The sequence below is a fragment of the Lathamus discolor genome, chromosome 12, assembly GCF_037157495.1.
Source record: "Lathamus discolor isolate bLatDis1 chromosome 12, bLatDis1.hap1, whole genome shotgun sequence".
NCBI classification, from domain to species: domain Eukaryota; kingdom Metazoa; phylum Chordata; class Aves; order Psittaciformes; family Psittacidae; genus Lathamus; species Lathamus discolor.
The window spans coordinates 14242843-14260718 of NC_088895.1; the positions used below are offsets into that span (position 1 = coordinate 14242843).

At 53.8% G+C, this 17876-nt stretch overlaps 1 protein-coding gene across 1 annotated transcript in view; it reads left to right on the top strand.

Annotated features, from left to right (window-relative positions):
* The first annotated feature begins 9838 nt into the window (after window positions 1–9838).
* Window positions 9839–17876, top strand: part of GRK3 (G protein-coupled receptor kinase 3) — a 58840-nt gene continuing 50802 nt past the window's right edge. Inside the window, exon 1 of the mRNA XM_065692338.1 lies at window positions 9839–10134. Within this exon, the coding sequence (XP_065548410.1) occupies window positions 10022–10134 (113 nt within the window). The 5' untranslated portion in view covers window positions 9839–10021. The remainder of the gene's footprint in view (window positions 10135–17876) is intronic.

Genomic DNA, 17876 nt, shown 5'->3' on the forward strand with positions numbered 1-17876 from the left:
TTCCCCAGCCAGGAGATGGAATGCTGCTCACAGCTGCCCTGAGGGGCGTTTGGAACAGGGACACATCAGGTCCCCTGGCAGCAAATCCTTGGGTTGGGCTCGTGCCCCGAGCTAGAGCCAGGCGACATTTGTGCCGTGAGGGGTGCTTGTGGCCTGCCTTCCCCCAGCACATCCATGCACTGCCTTCCTGAGGGCTCCCCATGCTCTTGTAGGGATGGAGAGCAGGGGGGAAGGCACCGGCTGTGCTGAATGCGCTGGTTGCTCTGGCTGCGCTGGATGCTGTGGATGCGCTGAGTGCTGTGGGTGCACTGGGTGTTGTGGGTGCTCTGGATGCACCGAGTGCTGTGGACGTGCTGGGTGCTATGGGCACACTGGGTGCTGTGGGTGCAGGCTGCAGCAGGGCAGCAGCAGGGAGGCAGAGGATGGCTGTATCACATGGCGGGGAGCGTCTGTCCTGCCTCGCTCTGAGGTTTCCAGATGATAAGCAATTAAGAGAGAGTGATTTACAGAAGGTTAAGTCCGAAGGCAAAGTCCATTATCTCGGAGATGAGCTCCAAGGGAAGAGGCCGTGCGGAACGGGGAAGTAGGACACTTTAACTGTTAACATCCCTATCAACACCAACCCGGTATCTGAAGGACAGAGGCTGACGGTCCCTGCAAGGATGCTGGCACCAGCACCCCAGTGCCTCTCCCTGCCACAGTAATGGCATCGGGGTGCCTGAATTGGCCCCGATTCGCCCCCCGCAGCCTGGCTGCATGAGGAATGTGGGCACATGTGACTGCAGTGCTTGGTTTAAGCTCTCTGTGCACCTGCTGAGTGCAACGTGTCACCGCCCTGGAGCTCTCACACAGCGAAGGCACCAGGAAAGGTGTTATTTGCTGGGTTTGTGATCCATGCGCCTACACAACAGCAGTAATGAATAGCCTGCGTGTCCCTCTGGGTGGTTTAGAGGCATTTAGTCCTTCTCTGCCCTACCCAAGCAGAAAGGAGCTTGTTGCTTTTAGTGTTTTAATTGAAACAAGTGGCTTTTTTACATCCCATCTGGGTTTGATTTGCTCTTAGTACAGTGCATGGTAATGGCTGAGCCTTTCAGAGGCCAAACCAAATTGCTCTGGTGCAAAGGTGCTTTTCACCAGTGCCGGGGTCAAGCTGAGCTGAAGATGCTGGATCCATGTGAATGCATTTTAGCAGAAAGATGTTTTGGAGGTCACTGGCAGGTTATTCACTGCGCTTTCCTCACATGCTGATCTCTCTTCTCCCAGGAAGGCTGCCTTGGGATGCTGCAGCCATCTGCCTGGATGTGCCCCCAGACCCCATCCACAGGGTCCTGCAGGGATGCAGACCTGCACCCCGGAGCTAGGAGGCCTCCCTGGACCACGTTCTCTCAGCTGTGAAATGAAGATAATTCACTGGTGTGCTTGACAAGGGCACCGAGAGGGGAGATGAATTGTTCGGCATCTGGTGACTGCAGATAGGATGGGTTATGCTCCTGCACATCCTGCTCTGTGGTAATGCACAGCACAGCAGGAGCACGGCTTCGCTCTGCTGCGGTCCTGGGCTCCTTTCCCCCATGGAGCTCTCCCGTGGTGCTGCTCCTGCGCAGGCAGGCACAGACTCAGGTGGCAGCACCAGGACACAGCCAGTGTCCTGGGAACAGCATCGCCACCGGCTCTGGTGGCCTCACGCCTGGCATGCAAAGGACAACCTGGTGTCCAGCATCCATGTGCGGCGTGATGATGCAGCAGTAGCTGCCGGCCGGAGGCACCCGCTGCCGTACATACCTTTGGTGTCTGGGTTAAACCTGGTACCTAGAGCCTGAAATCTGCTTAAGGGAAAGCTGACATAATTCTGTGCGGCCAGGATGGGCTGTGGAGCAGGCGCAGGTCCCTCCCTGCTCTCCTGCTGGTTAGATGCTGAACCCACGGGCTTTACCCACAGCTGATGCAGCGAGACACCCCCTGCACCATCCTACAGCCAACAGGAGGAATCCTCTTGCAGGATGATGCTTGGTGCCTGCAGATGGGCAGCAGACATGCCGGATGTGCTGCCCACAGCCCTTCCTACAGCAGGGATGTCCCCAGGGATGTGGGACCAGAGCCATGCCACATGGTCTTGCTCCCTGCTTGGTCCTTGTCTGGTAGGGATGACTTCCTGAGCGTCCCTTTGCCCTGCCACCAGCACCAGTCCCTCAGCATCCCTGTGGTAGCAGTGCCCCCTTTGCCAGCCTATTGGCTTGCTGGGGTGCTCCTTCTCCTCTCTTCATGCCAGTCCTGGGGAGGTTTAATGGAAAATCAGGCAGTTTTGGGGTAAGGCAGCTCACTTTTCTGCGCTGGTGGCTCTCTGGGCACAGGAGCACCACACAACTCCTCTGGGACCGGGTGCTACTGACACAGAAGTTCTCAGTGTCATCTCCTACCGAAGTGGAGAAGGCAGTAATTAAAGCTGCTGAGCACACACTTCTTCCAAAATTACCTCATTTATTCAGAGGATCAGATGCCGCAGTCTTTCATGGCTTCTTGCGAGGCTTGGATCTTGTGGGATGCGAGGCTATTAATAGGAACCAATCTTTCCCCTTCTTCTCCTCCAGGCTAAAGAGAGAAGAATTCAAACAAGGGCCCCTTTGATGTGACAGAAGTACAAATAAACTCCATGCCACTTTGTTCCCAAGCTGGCAGCGCATTCCTGCCTTGTCACTCCATGTTTCTGGCGGGGTTTGCCTGCGTGAGGGCTGCATCCACAGCCCCGGGGGTGCCCTGGAGCAGGGTAGCCGAGGTGGAGGTGCCGCCTGTCACACCACAGCACTGCCACAGGGCACGGAGAGCACCAGGCTGGTTCTGTTCTGCAGAGAGCTGTTTTCTCTCACTGAAAAGGAGATGCAGCCAAGTAGAAAAATTCACAGCGCCATGGCTGGCTCAGGCAGAGCACTGTGAGTTCCCTTCTGCTTTCCTGAGCGGCCTCGCAGGGAGGACTTTTCCCATGTAGGTTTCAAACGCAGGCAGGGGGAAAGGAGGGCTGGGACACACGCAGGAGCCTGGCACAGCTTTCCCTGTGTCTTGCTTCCTCCATCTGCAGCTGATGGAGTTGAGCTGCTTTCCACCCCTCTGGGTGTGGGTGCGATGGCTGGGGCTGAACCAGTGTGATCCCTGCGTGAAACAGTGACCAAGCCGCAGGGGCAGGGCTGAGCAGGGCCAAGGCAGCAGCCCCGGGGCTGTGCGTGCCAGGAGGATGCTGAGCCCTGGCTCCACTCTGCCCACACCAAGCCTGAGCTGCCAGCTGGAGGAAGGGGACATCTCCTGCAGCTTCTGGTGCCGGAGCAAGGCAAAGCCTCCCCGTGCTCATCCAGCACAAGGGATTCGCTGGCTCAGGGGTGGCTCGGCCACGGGGAACCATGACTCTGTGCTCTGCCACCCTGCACCTTCCATCTGATGCTGCTGTCGTCTGTGGTAACATCAGGCACCAGGGCCAGGTTGGGGACCAGACGTGTGCTATTGGATCCGGGTGAATGATCAGCCAGGGCAGTAAACGCCAATCTGTGTGCAAATAGACTTTGAGGACTAAAAGCCAGGGGAGAGAAATGACTAGAAAGCATTTCCCACATAACCAGACTCGTTTCCAAGGAGCACATGTGAATGGCTTCCTCGCAGGCTGCCGAGGCTGGCTCAGCACACTGGAGCCCCAGCACCCACCGGCTGCCAACTGCTCCCACCAGAGCACCGGGTGCTTTGGCATCGCCCCGGGGTGCTGCCGTGAGCTCCACACCTCCCACTGCCTGCCAGAGCTGCCTCTGAGACGCTCCTGCATATGCTGATCTACGGTGTCCTCCTGATCCCCTCCTACATCGGGCAGCAAAACCACCCGGGAGGCGCGGGAGGGCTTTTATTTCCAGCACTGCATGATTTACCTTGCATCAGATGCAGTGACAGAACCTGATTTCACTTGTGACATTTCGCTATCTGCGCCGTTGTGGGCTCGTTCCTTCCACCCCTCAGAATTTATGGCTAAATTAGTCAATTATTGATTTTTTTTTTTTTCCCTTTTTCTCTACCAAATTGCATTGAAGCCAGGCTGTGGAACAGTGAATGCTCAATGGTTCCCTCTTGGCATCTGTTTGTCTAATCAGGCTGTACAGGGAAAGTGCTGCTTTAATGCCAGTTGATATTAGCTCTCACTTCTAGTGCTGAAGGGGGACTCTTCGTAGAGCTTTAAGACATTTGTTGTTACAGTCCTCATTTGGTTTATTTGCCTCATACTGAAGCAACATCCTCTGTTGCTTTTAAATCAGGGAGTTCTGGAAGATGGGTCAGTTCTGAGCTGGGCAAAGGGAGGTACAGGCAGAGGGGCATGGAGAAGGTCCCCGCGAGCCCAGGGACTGCAAGGACAATGAAGGCTGGAGGATTAAGTGCCAAAGTAAACTGAGGATCTCCTTGTTCCCCTCTTGCCCTGAGAGGTTCCATGCAGGGCAGCCTCCCTTGCAGAGGAACACAGGGTGGGTGCTTGTGGCACCAGGTGGTGGTGTTTAGGGAGCAGAATAAGGGCTGGCCATGAGCCTTGCTCCCTGTGTCTGCCTTCCTCCCACAGCAGGGGTCTGGTACCACCAGCGTTGTGGCTGGGCTGGTTTCGGAGTGGTGATGCAGGGATGGTGATGCTGGTTCTGCAGCCCCGACTCGCCTGGCAGCTGCTCTGCACTGGGGATGCTGCTCCTGCGCCCCAGCCAGGTGAGAGCCATGTTTCTTCTTTTAGATGTGTGGATGGTGGGAACAAAAGCTGTTTCCTCACCTTGCTCAGGTTTAGAAACGTTCCTGTGTGCAGTGCACAGAGGTCGGAGCCAGCTCTGGCAGCAGTGCGAGAGCATCGGGCTGCAGTGACAGCACACAGCCACGGGAAGGGACCGCTGGCTGCGTGCAGCTGGGAGGCCGAGCCTGCTGGCACTCCTGTTTGCAAGGGAAAGCTTTGGGGTTTTGCCATGCCTGTGGAGCCAGCAGTGGCTGCTCAGGTGCTAGGATTGATTTCACATCCAGCCATTGCAGGTGGCCTCGGATGAGGGTGTCTTTCAGCACACAAATGTTCCTCTCCAGAATGTTAACTCCCCATTTACAGCTCAGTTAGTTAAGACATAAATGGTCTTTATTTCCATTCTGCTGAGTAGATCACAGAATCTCATCCAACCCGGCCTTGAGCACTGCCAGGGATGGGGCAGCCACAGCTTCTCTGGGCACCCTGTGCCAGCGCCTCAGCACCCTCACAGGGAAGAGCTTCTGCCTAAGAGCTCAGCTCAGTCTCCCCTCGGGCAGGTTCAAGCCATTCCCCTTGGCCTGTCCCTACAGGCCCTTGTCCCAAGCCCCTCTCCAGGTTCCCTGCAGCCCCTTTAGGCACTGGAGCTGCTCTCAGGTCTCCCCTTCAGGAGCCTTCTCTTCTCCAGGCTGCCCCAGCCCAGCTCTCTCAGCCTGGCTCCAGAGCAGAGCTGCTCCAGCCCTCGCAGCATCCCTGTGGCCTCCTCTGGCCTCACTCGAGCAGGTCCATGGCCTTCTTGTGTGGGGGGCCCAAACACAAATGGGGGTCTCAGCCCATAACAGTTGCATTCAAACACTCTGACACTCAGTTAACTTCTGGTTCTAACATAAGCAATCAAGTGAAAAGAGGGAAATGGTGTGATGCAACTGCAAAGGGAAGGACTTGTACCTCTTGTGCCTGTGTTTTCTCATGCAAGACTTGAGACTCTGCATGACTGTTTTTTTCTCTCTGCCCCCACTGGACGTTATTATCACCAGTCAGACTGTTCAAGTGCAAATGCTTGATGGTGGTAATATTTTTGAGAATTTAATTGCCATTTGTTTCCTGGTTCAAACTTGGCCTCCTCATCATGTGAGCTAGTTACAAACAGGAACACGATGGCGATGAACTACATCGTGTGATTTACCTGTCAGAGATGGATGAAGTACCTTCACTACGAGTATTTGGGAGAGAGCTGGAGGGATGTGTAGAGAAGAGCCTCTGTGTTTCTCCAGGAGGCCAGAGCTGCAGCGCTCATTCCCCTCCTGAGATTCAGGGTGCCTAATGCATCGGCACTGGGAAGGCAGAGGCTGTCTTCTGGAAAATTGCTCCTTCTGGAATAGTCAGCGAATAAAAGCAGCAGCAGAAATGGCCATTAATTACTCTATTTGTTTTCCATATTGCCTCTCGCTGCCTGTTAGCATAGCGTGAGATGGGATGGAACTTCAGCTTCAGTGCGGGTGCTGCAGAGGAATGCCTGTGGGCTTGGATGTGCCTCCCACCCTGCTCTGCACTGGGCTCGGAGACGGTCCACAGCCTCCCAGAGCCCACCAAACCCAAGAGGCAGAGGCGATAGAGTGAGGCTGTTTCCTTGGGATGCTGGGCTAAAAACATCCCTGTCCCTGCATCCCACTGGGTGAGCGTGGGAGCGGTGGCTCTGGTCCCTGCCGTGGGGCGAGATCAGAGAAGGCAGCAGGCTGAGGAGGGCTGACGCTGCCCAGGTCCCATGGGGAATAGTTTGCATTTATGCATCTCTTGCTGTCCTCTGGGCACTTTACCATTGCTTACTAATGAATCCTCAGACAACCTCGTTATGTGCTTTACCTCCAGGTAACCCTGCGCTCCGAAGAGAGAGCAGCTCAGCAGAGGCAGTGCAGGGAAGGGATTTCTGCCCTCTCCCTTTCAGCCAAGCGTGGTTGCACCCCACGTAATGCTGCCAGGAGTAGAGGAAGCAGCAAACGCAACCTTTCTGCTTGGCTGTTACACAAACAAGCCATGGAGAGTCAGATCCCATTGGGATCCATCACCGATAAATGTATTATCCCTCCCAGCACTGCTGAGGAGGTGCAAGGAATGAAGTGGGATTCTGGCTGCTGGCTTGCTCTCTCCGTAGACAGCAGCATCCCATGGAGGGAGCTGAGCTAAGCACTGCTTAATGCTCTTAAACTTAAGCTATGTGTATTCCTGGTAAGAGATCAGAAATACTTAAAAAATAGCATTTAATAATCTTCTCCAGAGAACAAATACTCAGGTATACCATTATCGTTAGCCATGCACAGAGGCAGAGCTCTGACCTGTTTGCAGGTCTGCCTCCATCCTCCTGCGCCCCTTTGCACCATTATCTTGCTGGGGTGGTGTTGGAATAGGGCACACTAATAAATCCGCTTCAGACGCGTTACTCTCTGTAGTATCATCTGTCATCCCGCGAAGCAGAGCAGTGCAAAATTAAACATTTAAATCTCATACAGATGGTAGGAGAAACTGGCTCCTCGGAAGGAAGGAATGCTAGAGGGGAGGCAAGGTTTCTTGGCTCTGCAAACCCGGCGCTCAACCCAGACAGGCCTCCAGACACGCTTGAATTGATTGAACAGGATCAATCAGCATGCACAGAAATGTCAGGAGGTATTTAAATGCATTCACAGCGTGCAGGAGTATCGTGTTCTGCGCTCTGCTAACCCTGGCAGCGATGGAAACAGGGTTCCCTTCACCCTGGGGAGCACTCTCACCGTGCGCTGGTTCTAAACACACAAATACCACACACAGACACCGAAACCACCACGAACCAGCACACACAAAGGCAAACCCCACATAGAGAGCAAACACAAAACCTGGGATACAAACAGTGCCAAGGAAAGCTGCCGACTTGCACTGGAGGAATCGCACTTCCCTGTGTCAGATGCCTGCGTTACCTGTTCTGCTCGCTGCAGGGTGAGGAAAACAATCAGGGTTGCTTCCACTCCATAATTAAAAGAAGCCCATCCAAGTGACCTTTACAACCTCTGCGTATAGAACGGCAAGATGTGAGTTTTCATGCACCAACCCCTTCACAGAATCACAGAATCCCAAGGGTTGGAAGGGACCTCAAAAGATCATCTAGTCCAACCCCCCTGCAAGAGCAGGGTAGCCTACAGTACATCACACAGGAACTTGTCCAGGCGGGCCTTGAATATCTCCAGTGTAGGAGACTCCACAACCCCCCTGGGCAACCTGTTCCAGTGTGACACAGCCCCGTGAATGGTGACAGTGACACCTTTCCTTATAACCCACCGCTGGTTTCGTTGTAGGTGCCGCTGCCACGATGCTTCGCACCGATGGAAACCCCAGAGCAGAAAGAAGAGACCAAGTTTCTTAATTAGGTTTCTGTATTGGCCATCACCAAACCTGACTTCCTAGAAACTGTCACCAAGAACACCTTTGGAGGGTTCATTACAATAACACCCAGATGACAATGGTGCAAACATGTCAGGGGATAAGAAGCACAGAATCTGGAATCTGACAAGGCATTTCCGTGGCTGTTACTGCTCTCACCAACATCACTGTAAGGTCACTTAAATGTTTTAGACCACAAAAGGCCCTCCTTGGAGGTGGCACAGGGGGACAGCGATGGGTTTGTGTTTGCTCTTCCTTCACTCAGCGTGGCCACATCGGGATGATGGTGTTTAGCAATGCTACCAACAGTGCTACTGCTGCTTCTGCGTGTTCCCAGCTCAGGAAATGAAAAACGGTTCTCTCCACAGCAGCAGGGACAGGCCAAGGGGAATGGCTTTAACCTGCCCGAGGGGAGACTGAGATGAGCTCTTAGCCAGAAGCTCTTCCCTGTGAGGGTGCTGAGGCGCTGGCACAGGGTGCCCAGAGAAGCTGTGGCTGCCCCATCCCTGGCAGTGCTCAAGGCCAGGTTGGACACAGGGGCTTGGAGCAAGCTGCTCCAGTGGAAGGGGTCCCTGCCCGTGGTTGGGGCTGGAGGAGATTCAAGGTCCCTTCAACCCAAACCAGGCTGGGGTTCTGTGAGTCCATGATTTCATGAGGCTGGGATGATTCCAGAGGAACCCCCCGGCAGGGGAGAGACCTTCCCCATGGGATGTGCTCCGGTGGGAAGCGTTGGGTTAAATTCACGTTTCCCACAACGAGCAGGTTTTCAGACGGCTCCTCATGAGCGGCTCGGTGAAACCCTCCCGGCTGTGTGCTCTACCTTGCTTTAATCAGATCATTAACTTTCATAAAGCTGTAGGAAGGAGGAGTGGCGGCACTTGAAAAGAGCTCAAAACAAGCTGAGTTTCAAACTTCAGACTTGTCATTGACTTAGCCTTTCATTGAGCCAATTATTCATGACATATTTGACGAAATCCAGAGCAGAAAGCAGCTGAAATCTGCATATCTGCTTGGCTGCAGCCGCGCTACTACTACAGCTCCAACCCGGACCGCGGGGCTCTGCGGGGTGCGGGGGCACTCACAGCGCTTCAATGAGCACCAGCGGGGCCCCGCACAGGTGCGGTTGTTCGCATCCCGCTCCTCGTACACACGCCAGGTTTCGGTGCGCTCCGAGGCATCCATCCCAGGGCAGCGCGCCCGACGGCTGCCCACTGCTGCGCTCGGGGGGGCCGGCACCCCACTGCGGGCCGTGTCCGCGTGTCCTGCCGGGGGGCTGAGCCATGGGGCTCCCACCCCCGGTAAGCAAACACCGGGCACGCTGCGGTCCCCCCCGGGGCAGGGGCTCTGCGCTCCGCGCCCCCCCCCCCCCCCGCCCCGATCCCCCCCCGGCTCCGGCCCCGCCGCCGAATCCAGGTCCGGATTTTCGCAGCCGCCGCCGCCGGGCAGCCCCTGCGGCCGCGCCGCCCGCCCATGGCCGCCGAGCGCCGCGGGCGCACCCGGAGCTGCCCGCCCGGCGCCGCGGGGGCCGCGTAGGCTGCGAGCCGGGGTGGGGGGGGGGCCGCGCCGGGCGGCCCTGCCGCCGCCATGGGCCCGGCGGGGGCGGGCGAGCGCTGAGGGGCCGCTGCGGCGCGGCGGGGGCGGTGCGCGGCCCGCGGGGGTTCCGCCCGCCCGGCCCCGCGGGCTGAGGGCGCGCAGGGCCGGCGGCGAGCCCCGGGCGCGCAGGGCGGGGAGGCGGCCGCTGCCCCCCCCCTCGCACACGCGCAGCCGGGCGGCGCTCGGCGGCACCGGCGGACGGGGAGCGGGAGCCGCCGCCAACCCCTGCCTCGGGGGCGGCTGCCCCGGCGGAGCCTCCATCTGCAGCCCGGCGGCGGGAGCGGGAACATGGCGGACCTGGAGGCGGTGCTGGCCGATGTCAGCTACCTGATGGCGATGGAGAAGAGCAAGAGCACCCCGGCGGCCAGGGCCAGCAAGAAGATCACCCTGCCCGAGCCCAGGTACCGCCCGCCGCGGCCTCCCCTCGGCGCCGGCTCCGCGGTGCCCAACATAACGGTCTGGCGGCCTCGGGCGGCCCGAGCGGGGCCGGGGGGTGCGAGGGCTCGGAGCGACTTGTGGGGCGCCTGCGGGCAGGTGGAGGTGCGGAGAGCGCCGCTGCTCCGCGGGGAGCGAGCACCCCGCGGCCGGGCGTTTGCCCGAGCCCCAACTTGGTGCCTCCTTGAGCGGCGAGAGGCGGCTGGAGCGCTGGGCTCCGCGGCGGGGTGAACGCGAACGGAGTGGCGCTCGCTGCCGTGCTCCGCAGGGCCGTTCTCTCGGCGGTTTGACCGCAGAGCACGGGGATGCGGGGACAGACTCGGCGGGAGGGTTTTCCCTTCGCAGCAGAACCGGGGTGTGCTCAGCCGTGAGCCGGGGCACGGCTCGGGCTCACGGCCGGCTCCATCGCTGTGGTCCTGCCGCCCTGGGGTGGTTTGCCTGGGGCTCGGAGCGGGCTGCTCCAGTGGAAGGGGTCCCTGCCCGTGGCAGGGGTTGGAGCTGGATGGGCTTTAAGGTCCCTTCGACCCAAACCAGGCTGGGATTCTATGGAAAGCATCTCTTTTGCTGAGCGACAGCCCTTGGTTATGCACGGGTTATAAAATCACCTGAGCATCGCTTAGTTATTTACTGCTGAAATGAAAAGTAAGCTTTCACGGCTCTGTGTGTGTGTATATATATATATGTATATATGCAAAACGATGTTTTAGCAGGCAGGCTACAGATTGCAGCAGAAAAAACCAACCCCCCCATGCACTGCAAAGCGTGTAGGCAGTTTGCATGGCTGCTGGTGGCCTAGCCCAGCTCTGCCGCGAGCGGGGGCTCACTGAAGCCCTCTCGCACTTGGTCACTTGTTTTTCTGCCTTTATGCTTGAATTCTGGGCAGTGTGGAAGGTGAGGGGCACGGGGGTGCTCGGCCTGTGTTAATCCGCCTTACAAGGGTGTGAAACCTGAGGCAGAGGGGGTTGGCAGTGGTTTTTGGGGTCCAGTTGAGGATGGATTCTTGGGCAGATGAAGGTGCCTGGTTTTCTCCTGATGTGTGGAGATGCTCATGAAAATAATGCCCATAACATTTAGCCTGCTGTTAGCCCGAGGTGCTGTGCGTTTACTGGAGTGCTGGTAGCTTCACATTCCTCAGTGCTGCTGTCCTCGGTGGCAGGGATGTGCGGTGGGGTTCTGCCTTTGCAGCAGGGACGGGACCCCTCTGAGGAGGGAGAAGGTGGGATGTGGAGGGGTGCAGAGGAGGAAGGGTCCTTCCAGCACCCACATGAACAAACAGCAGCACTGTTGGAGCTTGTGGGGAGGCTCAAAAGCTGCTCCTGGTACCGATATCCCATTGCACAGAGCGCAGAGCAGGCCTGGAGAGCCCGCAGCACAGTGCTCTCCTCCTCCAGGACCCGCGTTTGGCCCATGCTTGGTCGTTGCTCTGAGATGGTTCAGCCGCGTTCGGGAAGCGGCAGCCGGGTGCAAGAGGAAGTTTGACGGAGGAGGAGGAGGAGAGGTGAAGGGTGAGGTGGGTGCAACGCCTCGCTGCCGGAGCTGCGTGTGGAAGAACCTGTTTGCAGCTTACATGCGATGTTAAAGGAAAGGGATTGTGTGCGACTGTCGTGCTCTGCAGAAGGCGAGGAGCCTTCAGCAAGGGATCGGTTTGTGAGCGGTGCCAGGGTGCTGTGGGACAAACAGGAGAGCTCAGGAAATGAATGAGAGGAAGCGTGGACATAAATGAGAGCAGACTTACCTAAGCCTGGGACCACAAACGGCTCTTAGGTTGCTTGAAGTGACTGAACTTGTCAGCTTCTAACTGAAACCAGGGATTTCCTCATGCAGTAGGAAATTGTGACCGTTATTCTGGTGTCAGATGTCTTCCTGCTAGCTTCTGCTCGGGGTTTTTTTTTTGGTCCCTCTCATTAAAACACAGTGTGTTGGCTATACTTAAATATTCTGTATTGCTGGCAAAGTGATTCATTTAAAATTACATAAATCGGCTGGTTAATGCAGGTTGATATAGTAACAGTAAAAAAAATACAGCACACAACGGCCTCCCTTATACGAGTTTGAAATCAAACATTTCCAAAGATGTCTTTTCATTTTGGGGTGCAAGAGCAGCTCCTCGGAGGAGCACGAACACCGGCTTGTAACGCTGCGAGCAGCATCCTGGCCTTCGGCTCCTGGCTGCCGGCGGGGCAGACAGCAGGAAGGTCACTGGAATATCACATCCACGCCTGACGGTCCACGGCTCTGCCTTGTTGCGGCAGGAATGTCTTCCCTGCCGGTTTGTCTCCAGCGGGCAACCACTGCCCAGCCACGGCATCCTGTGCGCTGACGCTACCTCCTGGGGGTAGATCACAAAGGTTTTCCCCCCTGTCCCACTTTGTCTCTTTGCTGGAGCCTGGCACACCTGTAGGCACCGTTTTGTATCGCTGAGATGGGAGCAAATGAAGTAAATGAGTTTACTGTCATGCAAATTTGAGGGGGCTTCCTGTTTACAAGGAAATAGCTGTAGTGCAGCAGAATGAATTCCAAGGCCGCAGGCCAAGGCTTAGCAGCAAATAAACTATGAGGGTGAAGAGTTTATTGGCCGTGGGGCTGATTAGTGCTGAGTTTACATGGAGTATCCTCCGACTCTTTCTGTACCGAACATGTTAAATATCACAGTTTGGGAAGAAAAAGGCCAGCGAGCGCTGATGAGACAAGAAGTGCCCAAGGAACAGGCTGAGGGTGTTTTTGTTGTTTTAAAACACCAAAACAAAACGACCCGTTTTCCATCCTCTGTCATCTGCTTTTCCTTCCCTTCTTGCGTTTCCTTTCGTTCCAAAGGGCCTTGCCAAGGCCTGGGAAAGCTGCGGTATCCTTGAGTTCTGCCTTGTTCCTTGGGAGCTGCTTTGTGGGTGGATTCGCAGGGGTGGACAGAAGGGTGTCAAAGGCAGGCTGTCCTGCACAGATAGGACAGAAACGGAAAAGCAGATGTGTTGAAACATGAGCAAATCTGAAACCGGGATCATTTTCTGCAGAATTGATGTGCAATATTTTTAGTTTTGGGGGAAGGAGTAGATGCACTGCGTTCCAGTTTTCAGGCTATTCAGCAGAGTTCTGAAGGTCTTCACTTTTCCATGTAAATTTTAGATTTCCCTTATTTTGATCAAAGCGAGTGGAAGAACACTATAGAGCAGCTCCTTTTATTTGCTCTTCTGAGTAAAGTATTTTCATAATGTGACATAGAGAAAAATGGTCCAAGAAATCCAGTAACTGGAATCAAAGAGGGTGCAGGGTTTGCAGTGGGTTCCATCCAGCTCTGCTGTCCTCCTGTATGCTTCTGAATCCTGCCCCTTGGGGAAAAAGGAGCATGTTGCTGTCACTTCCTTAAAAGCCATGCTTTTAACATGGCTTTCCTCAGTTATCATCCAGCCTTGCTTTACCTTTAGAGTTGAGGTGAGGCACTGGTAACCCGCTGCTTCTTCCTGAGGCAGGTTCATCTGGGGTGTGCTCTTTGCTTTCCTACCTGGTACTCAGAGCAACTCGTGTAAAACCAGTCGAGGTTCACTGAATGCATGGAGGTTGCTTTTTCTTTCCCAGTTCTGTCCTGAACTGTTTGTGCTTTGCTTTCTTCATGTTACAGTGCTGAAAACCCAAGGGCATCTCTAGCTGGGAGTCAAGCATCTCTCTCCTCAATCCTTCTGGTTTTCAGTTTTGTTCTCTTGGCATTGCTGTACTCTTTCTCTGAATTTCAATTGTTTCTTCATGTTCCCTCCAGCGTTTTCTTGTACCTCTTGAAACTTCTGTAACATCTCTAAGTTACAGGCTAAACCTCTGTCTCTGTCAGTCTCGGTTACTTTGATGGTGTTTTCCCTGGCTTGCTTTAACATTTTCTTGTGATGCTTATTCATTTAGAGCGCTGTCTCTACCCAAATCTTCCTGACAATTGTTTGTGTCATTTTCATCCTTGTTGCTATTACACTCATGTCATCCCTTTGCATCTTTGTAGGTGCTTCCCTGTTGCTCCAAGCATACCCCTCCGTTCTGGGCTTCTGCTTTTGCACTTCACTCACTGAGCATCTCTTGCTTAGTGTCACGGTATCGGGAACTGCTGCAGCTTCTGTTGCCCAATGCGAGGTGAGAGGCACTGCCGGCTTTGGACCGTGCTGATCGTTGCCTTCAGGTCTACAGAGCTCCCTGAATCCCTCATTGAAACACCCTGTTTGTTATGAGGCTTCTGAGGTTTATTGTGTTTAATCTCCCGGTGTTTGCAGTGCTGAGGCAGTGGTTGCTGTGTTTACCCGTGGTGTTTCCCATCTGCTTCTCTCTACCCATTTGCATTCACTTCCCTCCGATGGCACGTGTGGACCTGGAACACCTTTTGTGTTGCTGGTCCGTGGCATGGCAGGGTCTCCCCAGTGCCATTAACACCAAACCCCTACTTTATACACAGGTTGCTTAGAGAATGTGGCAGCTCCAGGAAGTCTTGTTGCTGTATCAGGCTTCTTCCCCACTGTCTGAATGCAAATCGTAGAGATCTTCAAAGTGCTGTTTTCCTGTTTTCAGAGCATAGGCCCAGATTTTGCAAAGGCTTGTGCATTTCCTGGGCTTTGCACAGAAACGTGCCAATGAATGCAGAATTAAACAGGAGATGCTACGGAGGATTAAGGATCTAATGCTTAATTCGGCCGAGTTTGTGAATTTAGCTCTGTATGGTGATGCTTCACTGGAGCGTGTTCCATCTGCTTGTGGCAATAATGACTGTAAATTATTTGAATAGAATTTCTGAAGCTTGGCTGTGTAAAACTGCAAACCAGTTGAGGGTTTTGTTTGACATTTACAGGTTTTTTAGTGAAGTGTTTCTTGGCATTTTTGTGCCATTTCCAGGACTTACTAAATATTGAATTGAAAAATCTGAAGTGAGAAAGTAAAACCAGCATGCAGGACCGTCAAACTGCTCAGAATGGTTCCATCGACACGCAGTTTGTGAAGTACAGAAGGAAAAAGGATTCTGAGTGAAACGGGTTTAGGAACTCATTTATTGTCTTGCAGCTATACTGCATCTCCTTGTTTGAGATGAACGTTTAAGTGAAGAATACAGGAGGCAAAGCCTGGGGAGAGCTAGGGATGGCTGAATGTGTGGCGAACACAAGGCAAGGATTCCAGCGAGTGCTGTAGGTGACCCTGGAGTAGGTGTGTGTTGGAGACAAGCAGTAGGGACTTTCCAAGGCCGGAGTGTTGCTGTTAAATGGAGCTTCTCGTAGTTCACTGGGCACTGTCATGAAACAGGTAGTAAACTACTCGTACGGATGCATTATTCCATGTTAGTGTACTTCTGCAGCGCAGCTCACATTTCTGAGATGGTGTCTTCTCATTTCAGTGAGACAGCAGGGCATCTGCCCAGTTTTCAAGTGCTAAAAATACCCATGAGGGTGTATTTTTACATATTTGAGACACTCCAACATGCCTTTTGTCCCCTGCCTCGAGCAATAGTGCTGTTGGATGCCTGGAGAGCAGTGTGAGCGCTGCACTGGCCCATCCTGCTTGTCTCCTGTCTTAGGCTATTTTTTATTTCCTTACTTAATGTAGTAAATTACTATTGACAAGTACGGTCAAGAAGGCAGTTGTTCATTTAGTTTAGCGCAATTCATAGTGAGGTGTGTGTTTCGAAGGTTAGTCTTCCTGTTCAGCAATGATGAAGTGTGTAGACTGAAGCTTACACCTTACCTTGCTTGGCTGAAAAGGGATGCTTGAATATTCGCATGGTAACTGGTTGAGGAGGGGTTAAAACTTGATTTTTTTCTGAGCTGGCATTACAAGAAGGACTGAACAGTTGTGGTTTTGTTGTGGAAGAGCTCAGCCCTGCTCGGGGTGAGGACAGATGACAGTAGTTAGATTTTCTTTAGCGATTCAGCCTCCTAAGTGCTGTCAGTAGAAGTGTGTGGTTGGGAAGGTAGTAAAAAGATGGGTTTCTCAAAATAGTTTCGTATACATACGGGAAGCTTGGGGCTGCTGACAACGTGTGCTTGCTTTTTATCTCAGCTTTGTGCTGCAGGACTGGCTTAGGGAGAATGCAGGCTTTCCGGATGGATGTGGACTGTCAGTGCCAGAGCCTGTGGAGCAGGGCTGCGGATGCTGCTCCCTGCACCAGTTGGGTGTTCTCTCCCTTGGGATTTCGGGCTGTTATTTATCTGTTTATCTGCAGGGACATGTTAATAAAAGACAGGCCTCCCAGAGCATGGGAGGACGAAGGTCCCGTGGCAAGGCTTTAGTAGATGAGAAGTGAGAGTCTGAAAGAAGGGCCCTGGTGCTACCTGTGCTCTACAGATCAGAAAGCCTGACAGAAAGGAAACGTGTACCTGTGATCGCTCGTAGGACCTTTGGCAGGTGCAGGGATTGCAGTTTGATTTTCCAAGCTTTGGATAAGCAGTGAGGCCCTGGGCTGTCTCGGCTCCTGAACACACAGTACTCGGCGCATCTCTGTGTGCAGGCAAGAAAGCTCTGGCCTCGAGAGAGATGCTCCAATTAGCTCTCCTGTGGGGATGCTGTGAGACTGAAGCTTATGTTTTGAAACATAGACCTTCCCTCGGGTGTCATTACTTTAATTAAGAAAGAAGGTAAATGAGGTTGATCTGGGAAGGGATCAGTGTGCAATCTGCTGATGCTGTGCTGAAAACAGGGATGTTCCAGGGGTGTTTTGAGGGGAAGCTTCTATGGTGTGATGTTGCATTGTAGGTGTGATGCATCTGACCAGCTGCAGCACACGGAGCGCGCGTGGTGTTCCTGGTGGGAGATGTGGACAAGCAGATTTGCCTTTCCAGTAAAATTAATAGCCACTGCTCCTTGTACAGGTATGACAGCTTTAGAGCGCCCAGGCCTTCCCATGTGAAATGCTTTTGGCAAAGCTCTGGAACTATAACATCAGGACATGGATGTATGCAGCTCTCAGTTTCTTTTCAGGTGAAATCCTGTGGAATGGCCTGGTTTAATCTTCTTATCAATAACAACATTATTATTTCTTTTTTTGTAATTAATAGAATTAGAAAAAAGCCAATCAGGAGCCATCAGGTCCAGGTGCATAAATTGAATAACGCGATTTAATTGAGCTAAATTGAGGTAAAAGCAGCAGTTCCTAGCTTTAGAAAATACAGCTGTTTCCCCCAGCAAGAGCTTCACCCCATGCTTGTTAGTTTCTGTGAGAAGATAATCCCAGTACTGAGTAAACACCTATATAAATATGCCTTTCATAATGTCCGAGAGGGTTGGGATACATGTAGAACCCCCCTGCCCCGTTCATGTAGAACCCCCCCAGTCCTCTTCCAGTGTGCCAGGAGTGCATCCTGTCAGCATGTGTCATGTCCTGTGGAGAAAGGAACTGGGGAAAGGGCAGGTTTCTCAGGTACAGCTCTGCAAATCAAAGCCTTTATTAGAGGCAAACAGCAGTCCAGCCCGGCCGATGCCGTGTGTTGGTGATGCACCAGCAAGCACCAGCTCCTGCAGTTTGAACTTGTTTGAAAGACTTCTGGGAAGAGGTGATTCTTAGGCCACATATTATGTGAAAGGTTTCACTTTTGATCCGTTTTGCATTACTAAACCTTTTAAAGGCGCTTCTCTAAAGAAGGAAGGGTTGGCTGCACTGGCGGTGTGCCAGTCTGTCCTTGCTTTGAGTTGGGCTTGTTGACCCTGTCATGCTGGCAGTTCAAAGGCCTTTGGGGCAGGATCTGTGGTCCAGTTTTAG